Here is a 12646-nt window from a genome sequence, read left to right as displayed (position 1 = left end):
TTGTTGTGTTTGTTGTATTCTACCCATAGAACAATGTTGTTTTTTTTTTGTCCCTTTTATTTATTTTAGGCTCATTGGCATTTTAGCTGTAACAGAGCCGAATTTTAATCGTGTACATGTCACATATTTATCATTAGCACATATATAATTAGCACATTACACAGTTGCCATTTTTCGGCGTTAGAGTATTCCCTTCTATACCATTCCATATAGTACACATTTACACAGTAGCAGCCATTTAGGCGTAAGAGTTTTCTATCTGTTCTTCCATTATCCAGTTAGACCGGACAGCGGAGACAGTTGAGTTATTTATAGAACAGCAGCCCGATGTGTCTTGCAGAGCAGAGCAGTTGTATGGATGAATCGATCATATTTCGACCGTGGATCGATCTCCATCGCTGATGATTGTTGCGTGGACGTAGTTATTCTGTAACAACACAAAGATGGTCAATGAGGGCCCTGAGTTTCGAACTCACGATCGATCGCTTACTAAGCGAACGCGCAACCAATGTGGCTACGGAGGCCCCCTAACAATGTTGTGATGAGAAAAAGTTTAGAAATTCGTTCTAATGAATTCATATCAAAACAATAATTTTGGGCGGCACGAAGTTCGCCGGGTCAGCTAGTATACATATATACAGCCATTCCATGCGTTCTCAAGGGGAAACATGATTTTTCAGACCACCGGTTAACTTTGAAAAATCATATCTAAAAAACGAAAAAAAATTGCATCTCTGAAATCGAGATATGTTATGTAAAACAGCCTCATCTTTCAAGAAAAATATAAAAAATTAGTCCAAAGCCATGAATATAATGAAAAACATAAGCAATCGATTATTACGGACATAAAATCCATTTTTTTTTGCAAGTTCAATATTTTGACGTAGGACTACGTCTTTCATTTCTATACCGGGGTGTAAAATCAAAGTTTCGAAAACGAAAGCGTTACGCCGAAGACCGAGATTTTGAGTGTTAATAGCTCCTAAACAACTGAACGAAATGGTATGTTAAACACTTCATTCGAAAGATAAAATACGCGTTCTATACTTGTTACTTTCTGATCCAAAAACTTGTTTCAATAGTCTTAAAATTGCTTTCAAAACAGGCTATTGAAATCACCAATCGGTATATAAGCGAGCGCCGCTCGGAAATCCACTCAGTTCTAATTGAACAGCGATTGGAGCATGTTGTCGCTGTTGTGGTGAAGCTCTTCATTTATCATGAAAGCGCGAATGAACGGTGTCACCAAGAGCCTGTTTGTGCACCTTAGGCCAGAAGGGAATCCATCAGGAGGAGAGTGATGCTACAAACGGTTCCCCGGGAAGATCTCGAAGCAGCCGCTACACACACACACATACACGCACGGAATTCTTTCCGTTTGGATCGAGAAAGATCCGGAAAATAATCTGCCAGTTCCTCTAGGAATTTAGAAATACATTCATGTGAAAGAGTTTATTTGAATGTTTTCTATCCATGTAACACTGTGACCAAATATGTTTCAATCAAGTGCTATTAACATATGGTTATCGAGTTAGCATTAACCACTGGTGGGCTTCCAGTATCGAGGAAAATGTGGAAATATCTAATCGTTACTGAAAATAATCTGCCAGTTCCTCTGGGAATTTAAAATTACATTCATATGAAAGAGTTTATTTTAATGTTTTCTATCCATGTAACACTGTGACCAAATACATTAGGTTTTGTGATTTTTCAATCAATCGCAATCAACAGGATAGCTTCTGAAGATTATTCTTCCCCATCAGTAGGATATTTCCGTATCCAATATTGGATGCATAAAACCTTGTGCCTCCAACGTAACGCTCTCGTTTTCGAAGTTCTCCAAATATTCATTCATTCAGAATGAATTCAGATTCAACTTCATACAAATGATCTCTAAATCAACGATAGTCCTACGTCACCCTTGCGGTTATACCATAGATATAACCCACTTCCTGTTTTTGACGTAGGACTACGTCTTTCATTTCTATACCGGGGTGTAAAATCAAAGTTTCGAAAACGAAAGCGTTACGCCGGAGACCGAGATTTTGAGCGTTAATAGCTCCTAAACAACTGAACGAAATGGTATGATAAACACTTCATTCGAAGGATAAAATGTCTACGCGTTATATACTTGTTACTTTTTGATCCAAAAACTTGTTTCAATAGTCTTAAAATTGCTTTCAAAACAGGCTATTGAAATCACCAATCGGTATATAAGCGAGCGCCGCTCGGAAATCCACTCAGTTCTAATTGAACAGCGATTGGAGCATGTTGTCGCTGTTGCGGTGAAGCTCTTTATTTATCATGAAAGCGCGGATGAACGGTGTCACCAAGAGCCTGTTTGTGCACCCTAGGCCAGAAGGGAATCTATCAGGAGGAGAGTGATGCCACAAACGGTTCCCTGGGAAGACATCGCTACACACACATACACGCGCGGCTATTAACAAGTGGTTATCGAGTTGGCATTAACCACTGGTGGGCTTCCAGTATCGAGGAAAATGTGGAAATATCTAATCGTTACTGAGAATAATCTGCCAGTTCCTCTGGGAATTTTCCAAATATATTCATGTGAAAGAGTTTAATTGAATGTTTTCTATCCATGTTACACTGTGACCAAATATGTTTCAATCAAGTGCTATTAACAGGTGGTTATCGAGTTGGCATTAACCAATGGTGGGCTTCCAGTATCGAGGAAAATGTGGAAATATCTAATCGTTACTGAAAATAATCTGCCAGTTCCTTTGGGAATTTTCAAAATATATTCATGTGAAAGAGTTTAATTGAATGTTTTCTATCCATGTAACACTGTGACCAAATACATTTGGTTTTGTGGTTTTTCAATCAATCGCAATTAACAGGATAGCTTCAGAAGATTATTCTTCCCCATCAGTAGGATATTTCCGTATCCATCATGTAACACTGTGACCAAATATGTTTCAATCAAGTGCTATTAACAGGTGGTTATCGAGTTGGCATTAACCACTGGTGGGCTTCCAGTATCGAGGAAAATGTGCCCGCAATCGATTATTGCTCAGTCGCCGAAAGTTCCGAGCTCAGAGAGTTCATTCCCCTCTAGTTTGCCTTCCAAATTGCCATCGTAAACCACACCTTCTCTCGGTTCAATCACACACAAAAAGCATACTTAAGCGATATTCTGGTGGTGAGACACATTCATTTTTCGTGAGGACATCGACAAGACAACATCGTTGCCTAACGTGCTGGAGGAGGTGGACGGCGAAGGATCGACACATACACGCGCAGAACTCTTTCCGTTAGGATGCCATTTAGCATCGAGAAAGTTCCGGAAAGATCTAATCATTGCTGGAAAATAATCTGCCAGTTCCTTTGGGAATTTTCAAAATATATTCATGTGAAAGAGTTTAATTGAATGTTTTCTATCCATGTAACACTGTGACCAAATATGTTTCAATCAAGTGCTATTAACAGGTGGTTATCGAGTTGGCATTAACCACTGGTGGGCTTCCAGTATCGAGGAAAATGTGTAAATATCTAATCGTTACTTAAAATAATCTGCCAGTTCCTTTGGGAATTTTCAAAATATATTCATGTGAAAGAGTTTAATTGAATGTTTTCTATCCATGTTACACTGTGACCAAATATGTTTCTATCAAGTGCTATTAACAGGTGGTTATCGAGTTGGCATTAACCACTGGTGGGCTTCCAGTATCGAGGAAAATGTGGAAATATCTAATCGTTACTGAAAATAATCTGCCAGTTCCTTTGGGAATTGTCAAAATATATTCATGTGAAAGAGTTTAATTGAATGTTTTCTGTGGTAATGGGTCTGTAATATATCTATGGTCCGTATGTGTACGAACAGGAGAGCGGAAGGAGAATAAATATATATACACGAGATTGTAGAATCGACTACACCGGTGTTTATTTGATCGTGTAATTTTCACAAATTGGCGACGATTGTGGGACGATAATTTGTAGTGGGTGCATAGGATTTCTTCTGGATTAACAATCATCAGCTGAAGGTTGGTGGAAAAAGCTCTCGATTGACGCTACTGACGCGCATATGAAAAGCTCCGCACGGTGAGAGCGAGTGAAACTTCTTCTTGGAAGTGAAAGAGATAGGCGCATGTAAGCCTGGATGATCTGCGACTTGACAGCAGGGCTCGCGACGAGAAAGCGGTAAGATCTGCGACTTGACAGCAGGGCTCGCGACGAGAAAGCGGTGAGATTTGCGACTTGACAGCAACACGGAAAGCTTCGCGACTAGTGAGCGGTGAGCAACAAGAAAGTTTCCGCAACGAGTGAGCGGTGAGATATTCTGCTTGGAAAAAGCACACGTTGCCGTGACGAGAAAAGCGAACAAGGTTATTGATTGGATGTAAACAAGTCTGTGAACGATTGAAAAATCGGTTTGATTTAACGAAAAGAGGTAAAATATTGGGATAGATTATTAGAATCAATTGTAATTGATGTTGTTTTAAGGATGGATAAGCTGAAGTGTTTCTCGACCCTACCACCGTTCTCGTACGCGGATGTGCCGCTGGCCGAACGCCGCAGTAAGTGGCATGTCTGGAAAAGAGGGTTTGAAATTTGTCTCCGTGCTTCCAAGGTGACGGATGCCATTGAAAAGAAAGATCTACTGCTTGCTCAAGGTGGGTTCGGTCTTCAGGAGATATTTTTTTAACATTCCTGGAGCGGACGTAGAAGAAGACAAAAATAACGGTATCGATCCGTATGAGGTGGCAATCACAAAGCTGGATTGTTATTTTGCACCCCAACGCCATGAAGCGCACGAGCGGTACCTCTTCTGGGCCATGCAACCTGAGACCGACGAGGGTTTGGAAAAGTTTTTAATAAGAGTTCAGGTTCATGCCAGTAAATGCAATTTCGGGATGTCAGCAACCGCAAGCAGTGGCATTGCGGTGATCGACAAGATGCTGCAATTCGTACCTCCGCCGCTGCGGGAAAAACTTCTCCAAGATTCCAACTTGAACATCGAAGAAATGATCAAGCAAGTTAACGCACACGAGACCTCACGATCGGCTAGTGATCAAATCAGTGGTAAAAACATTCTTCAGAATACACCCAAAGCAACGGAAACAATGCAAAACATTCGGGGATCCTGCAAGTATTGTGGGCGTTCTCATGGGCCAGACGCGTGCCCGGCATGGAATAAAACCTGCGGGAACTGCCACAAAAAAGGACATTTTCGAGTCGTTTGCTTTAATCGTCCTGCCAGGGGACCGGGGAATTTCGTACCATCATCTTATCCGGCATCGTCATCGACCTTCGCGTCAACAACAGGAAAAAATTCACTGAAGAGAACCCACGTTCAAGCTTCTCCGGCTGCTTGGTATTCGAGCGGCAGACCTGCACAAAACAAGATCGCGAGGTATGCGCGGAAGGTACATGCTATCGACGATGCGGAAGTTGACAACGAAGAGGTCGAACTTGTCGAAATGGTATCATCGGTTCATGATTCCGAGGAGTTGGTTTGGGCCAATGTTGGCGGTGCACTAATTGAAATGCAGATCGATTCAGGTGTACAGTCAAACATAATTGACGATCAAACCTGGGATGTGATGATTCGTAATGGAGTACATACAATCGGGGGAAATCAGCAACCAGATCGGAGATTCAGAGCGTATGCACAGAAAGATTGCCTATTTGTAACCAACATGTTTGACGCAGAAATCTCCATCTGCGATGGGTCGAAGCAACTGGAAACGGTAGCACGTTTCTACGTTGTTAAGGATGGTCCTCAGCCTCTATTGGGGAAGAACACCGCAAAGCAGCTGGGTGTTTTGATAGTTGGGCTTCCGAGTAAACAAGAAACAGTTCAACATGTAGACATTTCGCGACCATTTCCAAGCATCCGTGGCGTGAAAATACATATCCCGGTTGACATGTCAGTAGAGCCTGTCGCCCAACGATTCCGACGATTGCCTTTCGCAACTCTGCAGCGTGTGGATGACAAGTTGAAAGAATTGTTGTCCAAGGACATAATAGAACGAGTTGTGGAACCCAGTCGCTGGGTATCGCCAATGGTTGTCGTTGTCAAGGACAGTGGTGATATTCGACTATGCATCGACATGCGCAAAGTCAATAAGGCGATTCTCCGCGAAACCCATCCGCTTCCGACCATCGAAGACGTTCGCTGGAAGCTGAATGGGGCGCTTTTCTTTTCAAGACTGGACATCAAGGATGTGTTCTACCAGCTTGAGTTAGACGACGGAAGTAAACCATTGACGACGTTCATTACTCACAAAGGTAACTGCGATTAATTTGGATATATGATTACAGAGTTGTTATGAAATAAGACTTGTAAGGATTTTATTTATGGTTGTTTAACCATAACGAGCACATACTTAAAACTTATGACAAGGTAGATTATACTAGCATATTGCTTTATTTATTTGCATGCAAGGTTTATTCAGATACAAAAGGCTCGTGTTTGGAATATCGTGTGCTCCGGAGATGTTTCAGAAAGTTCTTGAACAAATCTTATCGGACTGTGGGAATGTCATCAATTTCATCGACGATATAGTCATAGCAGGAAAAACGGAGCAAGAGCACGATGCTTCGCTGAAGCAGGTTCTTGATAAGTTGCGATCCTACGGTGTTCTCCTGAACCAATCAAAATGCGTTTTCAAATTGACTGCAATAGATTTTCTGGGTCATCGCTTTGATAGAAACGGCATGACTCCTTCACAAGACAAAATTAAAGCTATCGAAAACTTCAGAACTCCAACCAATTCTGAGGAAGTTCGCAGTTTTCTTGGCTTAGTAAATTACGTAGGGGCTTTCATTCCGGACTTGGCTACGAAGTCGTTTCCACTCCGGGAGCTCACCAAGAACAAAACTGAATTTAAATGGGGTGTCGAAGAGCAGGCAGCATTCGATCATCTCGTACGAGCCATAGGAAGTGTAGAAAGCTTGTCCCATTTTGATCCAAAGTTGAAAACAAGAGTTGTTGCGGATGCCTCCCCGGTTGGGTTGGGAGCAGTTCTCCTACAATTTTATGAAGGAGAACCGAGAGTTGTTTCTTTCGCTAGTAAAAGCCTCACTGACACCGAACGTCGATATGCTCAGACAGAGAAGGAGGCTCTGGCACTGGTGTGGGCAGTAGAGAGGTTTCAAATCTACCTCATCGGTGTTCGGTTTGAGCTAGAGACTGACCACAAGCCCTTAGAAGCTATATTCTCACCTGATTCATCGCCGTGTCTTCGAATTGAACGTTGGGTTCTGAGACTTCAGTCATTCAACTACGAAGTTGTGTACCGCAAAGGCAAATCGAATATTGCCGATCCATTGTCACGCCTTTCGCAATCATCAGAAGCGGTATCATTTGACCCAGATTCCGAGGTCTACGTTCGTAGTGTCCTAGAACTGGCTGCTATCGACCTGAATGAACTTGAAACAGCATCTTCCAACGACCCAGAGCTAACTCAATTGCGAGAGTGTTTGGATCGTGGGGTGTGGAATCATACATCTGAGGCAATCAAGCCATATCACGCCTTTCGGAACGAGCTTGGAAAAGTAGGAGACCTCGTAGTCAGAGGATCAAGATTAGTGATTCCACGAGACTTGAGGCAACGCATATTGCAATTGGGACATGAGGGTCACCCAGGTCGTACTAAGATGCAGCAGCGTCTGAGGCATACCTGTTGGTGGCCAGGAATGGACGAGGCTATAATTCGCACAGTGGATTCGTGCACAGGTTGCCAGCTGGTAAGCCTGCCAAATCGCCCTGAGCCTATGGAACGGAGGAAGTTGCCGGTTACGCCGTGGACGGATATTGCCATTGATTTTATGGGTCCGTTACCTTCGGGAGACTACTTATTAGTTATCGTGGATTATTTTAGCCGTTATAAAGAAATCGAAGTTCTTCGGAAGATAACGGCAAATGAAACGGCTGAGCGCCTGGAACGCATTTTTGTTCGGCTTGGGTATCCTCAAACTATCACCCTGGATAACGGTCGCCAGTTCGTTAGCGATGAGTTTGATACATATTGTAAGCGTAAAGGTATACACCTTAACAAGACCACCCCGTATTGGCCTCAAGAGAACGGTTTGGTTGAGCGCCAAAACCGGTCACTTATCAAAAGGCTCAAGATCAGCCAGGCTCTGAAGCGCGATTGGAAGCATGATATGCTTACTTACCTATTGATGTACTACTCAACACCTCATAGTACCACCGGAAAGACCCCAAGCGAGCTAATGTACGGGCGAAACATTCGGACAAAAATACCTACCTTGCAAGACGTGAGCACTGCTGTACCGCTTACTGACTATAGAGATCAAGATCAAGTTGCGAAGGAGAAGGGGAAGGAGAGAGAAAATGAACGACGTAGGGCGAAACCGTCGAACATTAAAGTCGGAGATAAGGTGTTTGTAAAGAATGTTCTTCACGGTAATAAGCTGACTCCAACGTTCAATCCTGCCATTATGACAGTGGAGGCTAAGCAGGGCCCTAGAGTAACAGTCCGCAATCAGGAAACAGGAAAAGTTTACGATAGAAATTCTAGCCACCTGAAAAAAGTAGTTCTTCCAGAAGTTCTCGTTTCTAATAGAAGTATATCGTTCGCTTAGCTGTATTTCAGATATATTTCAATGTTGATATTTACAGGATCCGGGCAGGCTACAACAGAGCCTTCGATTCCGGATAATGTCGAGCAGTCTGATGATTTACCGATTGATGGACCGCAGAAGCCAGAGGAGACAGCTAACGCTGAAGCAGCTGCTGTCATGCAGCAGTCAGGATCCGAAGACGATTCTGCCAATCGTGGTAGATCTCAACGCACTATCAGGTTGCCGAGGCGTTACAATGAATGTTTTATGAAATATTAATTGTTATAAAAAAGACGGGTGGGTAATGTCGGGGACATAACCGGAGTGACGTAGGACTATACAAAGGGGACAGCTTTTGTTAAATATATATTTTAAATATATTGTTTTATTTTCTTCTCCTACGTGAATACCTACCTATCTATAGGGAAGTCCCCAACTATCAATAAGCTCAGAACAACTGCCAAATTCACATACTCATCAGATCCTGGCAAACAAATTATGAAAAAATCAATTTGTGTTTTATTATTATTTTGGATAATGTTTTAGAAAGCATTAAACTGTATTTCCTAAACTCTTTTTTGGAAGGTTTAATGGCCCTGAAAAGCGCCTTGTTTTATGGAATGGTTCCAATTTAGAAAACTTAGTACTCGTGGTTTTGAAAAAAAACCATTTCGAACGCCCTCGATGCCGCCTTGTTCTGGATTTGCCACCAAAGCAGTTTGTATAAAGAACAAACTTTTTTCTTTTGCTACCTGATGCCGTTTTGCGATTGCGTTTGCCACTCGCCACTCGCTGCAACTGCCTGTTGTCTTGATGTCCACCGAACCAAATGTGTTCTGTTCCGAATGCGGGTTTTCTTATCGTCGCGAGCAGCTTTGCCAGATAACTCGATCACTTCGGCGGCCGAAACTATATAACGCCGGCTAGGTGGACTGGTACTAACGCGCTCGGCCTAGCTACCCTTGCGGGGAACTCCAGATCAACACGGTTCGAGCGGGATTTTGCCTTTCCCTTCACTTTTCCTCCTTTACCATGTCCAGACATGGCTGCTTGGGTTGGTTTGTTGATGTGTTGTGATGCGAACCGATGTGGTGTACGGTTTGAATGAGAATGATCGTTACGGCAGCGGAGCGGGGATTTTTAAGCTGACTGGCTGGCTCGAGAATTACGCATGTGTGAGACTGCGACCAATGTTTCGTTCATTTTTTTTCTTTTTCCTTTCCAATCGTGCTTCATTTTATTTCGCTGCTGCTCTGGTTGCCCGTTTTGGTCGGTACGATTTGAGGAGCACAAAATGGACCAATAAAAAATGGACACATAGTGCATTTTGACAATGCTTGATATTTCACAATTATTCAATTATTTATCTCAAGAAAAATGAAATGTTATTCGTTATGATAGATGCGTAGACATATTTCCTATCAATTGATGCAAAAACCTTTGCGATCTATTGAGAAATGCTCGAGTTATAAGCGTTCCAAATCTTGCATTTTTTCCTACTTGTTCAGTGCCTAGATTTCCATTTCACCCCCTATATCTTCCGGTTAGACGTAGTCCTACGTCAAAAAGGGAGATGTGGTAATGGGTCTGTAATATATCTATGGTCCGTATGTGTACGAACAGGAGAGCGGAGGGAGAATAAATATATATACACGAGATTGTAGAATCGACTACACCGGTGTTTATTTGATCGTGTAATTTTCACATTTTCTATCCCCTGTTTTCTATAACACTGTGACCAAATACATTTGGTTTTGTGGTTTTTCAATCAATCGCAATTAACAGGATAGCTTCAGAAGATTATTCTTCCCCATCAGTAGGATATTTCCGTATCCAATATTGTATGCGCCCGCAATCGATTATTGCTCAGTCGCCGAAAGTTCCTAGCTCAGAGAGTTCCTTCCCCTCTAGTTTGCCTTCCAAATTGCCATCGAAAACCACACCTTCTCTCGATTCAATCACACACATAAAGCATACTTAAGCGATATTCTGGTGGTGAGACACATTCATTTTTCGTGAGGACATCGACAAGACAACATCGTTGCCTAACGTGCTGGAGGAGGTGGACGGCGAAGGATCGACACATACACGCGCAGAACTCTTTCCGTTAGGATGCCATTCAGCATCGAGAAAGTTTCGGAAAGATCTAATCATTGCTGGAAAATAATCTGCCAGTTCCTTTGGGAATTTTCAAAATATATTCATGTGAAAGAGTTTAATTGAATGTTTTCTATCCATGTTACACTGTGACCAAATATGTTTCAACCAAGTGCTATTAACAGGTGGTTATCGAGTTGGCATTAACCACTGGTGGGCTTCCAGTATCGAGGAAAATGTGGAAATATCTAATCGTTACTGAAAATAATCTGCCAGTTCCTCTGGGAATTTTCAAAATATATTCATGTGAAAGAGTTTAATTGAATGTTTTCTATCCATGTAACACTGTGACCAAATATGTTTCAATCAAGTGCTATTAACAGGTGGTTATCGAGTTGGCATTAACCACTGGTGGGCTTCCAGTATCGAGGAAAATGTGGAAATAACTAATCGTTACTGAAAATAATCTGCCAGTTCCTCTGGGAATTTTCAAAATATATTCATGTGAAAGAGTTTAATTGAATGTTTTCTATCCATGTTACAGTGTGACCAAATATGTTTCAATCAAGTGCTATTAACAGATGGTTATCGAGTTGGCATTAACCACTGGTGGGCTTCCAGTATCGAGGAAAATGTGGAAATAACTAATCGTTACTGAAAATAATCTGCCAGTTCCTCTGGGAATTTTCAAAATATATTCATGTGAAAGAGTTTAATTGAATGTTTTCTATCCATGTAACACTGTGACCAAATATGTTACAATCAAGTGCTATTAACAGGTGGTTATCGAGTTGGCATTAACCACTGGTGGGCTTCCAGTATCGAGGAAAATGTGGAAATATCTAATCGTTACTGAAAATAATCTGCCAGTTCCTTTGGGAATTTTCAAAATATATTCATGTGAAAGAGTTTAATTGAATGTTTTCTATCCATGTTACACTGTGACCAAATATGTTTCAATCAAGTGCTATTAACAGGTGGTTATCGAGTTGGCATTAACCAATGATGGGCTTCCAGTATCGAGGAAAATGTGGAAATATCTAATTGTTACTGAAAATAATCTGCCAGTTCCTTTGGGAATTTTCAAAATATATTCATGTGAAAGAGTTTAATTGAATGTTTTCTATCCATGTAACACTGTGACCAAATACATTTGGTTTTGTGGTTGTTCAATCAATCGCAATCAACAGGATAGCTTCTGAAGATTATTCTTCCCCATCAGTAGGATATTTCCGTATCCAATATTGGATGCATAAAACCTTGTGCCTCCAACGTAACGCTCTCGTTTTCGAAGTTCTCCAAATATTCATTCATTCAGAATGAATTCAGATTCAACTTCATACAAATGATCTCTATATCAACGAGAGTCCTACGTCACCCTTGCGGTTATACCATAGATATAACCCACTTCCTGTTTTTTAATAAAAAGATAGCTCAGTGGCTGAGATATGAGATATGAGCAAGTTCAATATTTTTTAATAAAAAGATAGCTCATTGGCTGAGATATGAGATATGCCGATAACTAAACCGGCTAAACCGGCTCAGTCGTTTTGAAGTTATGATTTCTTGAAAAAAGTCAGTTTTGGGGAAGAATTATTTTTCGGACCACCCTAAAATGGAAATGGTCACCCTAACGAAAAAATACGGGGCTAATGTTTTGCGATAAAGAACAAAACTACCACTTTTCATCGAAATCTGAGCACCACTATATCGGTTTGGCATGGTATGGCTGTATATACAAAATATACATATACAAAATATACAATAATATACAAGGACAATCTTACGTGCATCGCGATCTACAAAATATCGAAAAATCTATGAAAATTAACGTTAAAAGACATTTCTACAGATCCGCACACTTTTACAGACATTTCCACATTTTTAACAGACTTTTTCATATTTTTACAGACTTTTTTTAAAAATCATCTGGCAACTCTTCGTTCCTCTTTTGACGTAGGACTACGTCTAACTGGAAGATATAGGGGGTGAAATGGGA

At 41.4% G+C, this 12646-nt stretch overlaps 1 protein-coding gene across 1 annotated transcript; it reads left to right on the top strand.

The window, feature by feature from the left end:
* The first annotated feature begins 6399 nt into the window (after nucleotides 1-6399).
* LOC129763268 (uncharacterized protein K02A2.6-like) lies at nucleotides 6400-8932 on the top strand. Its single transcript, XM_055762166.1, has 2 exons — nucleotides 6400-8554; nucleotides 8609-8932. The coding sequence occupies exons 1-2, from the start codon at nucleotides 6400-6402 to the stop codon at nucleotides 8827-8829; spliced, it is 2376 nt and encodes a 791-aa protein (XP_055618141.1). The 3' UTR covers nucleotides 8830-8932.
* The last annotated feature ends 3714 nt before the right edge of the window (nucleotides 8933-12646 follow it).

This window comes from Toxorhynchites rutilus, chromosome 1 (assembly GCF_029784135.1).
Source record: "Toxorhynchites rutilus septentrionalis strain SRP chromosome 1, ASM2978413v1, whole genome shotgun sequence".
NCBI classification, from domain to species: Eukaryota; Metazoa; Arthropoda; class Insecta; order Diptera; family Culicidae; genus Toxorhynchites; species Toxorhynchites rutilus.
This window is presented reverse-complemented; position numbering and strand designations above follow the sequence as displayed.

Excerpts from the sequence above, each read along its gene's own strand:
- LOC129763268 (XM_055762166.1), top strand. The coding sequence starts at position 6,400 with ATGCAAGGTTTATTCAGATACAAAAGGCTCGTGTTTGGAATATCGTGT. Across the intron at positions 8,555-8,608 it reads AGTTCTCGTTTCTAATAGAA|GATCCGGGCAGGCTACAACA; the intron begins GTATATCGTTCG and ends TGATATTTACAG.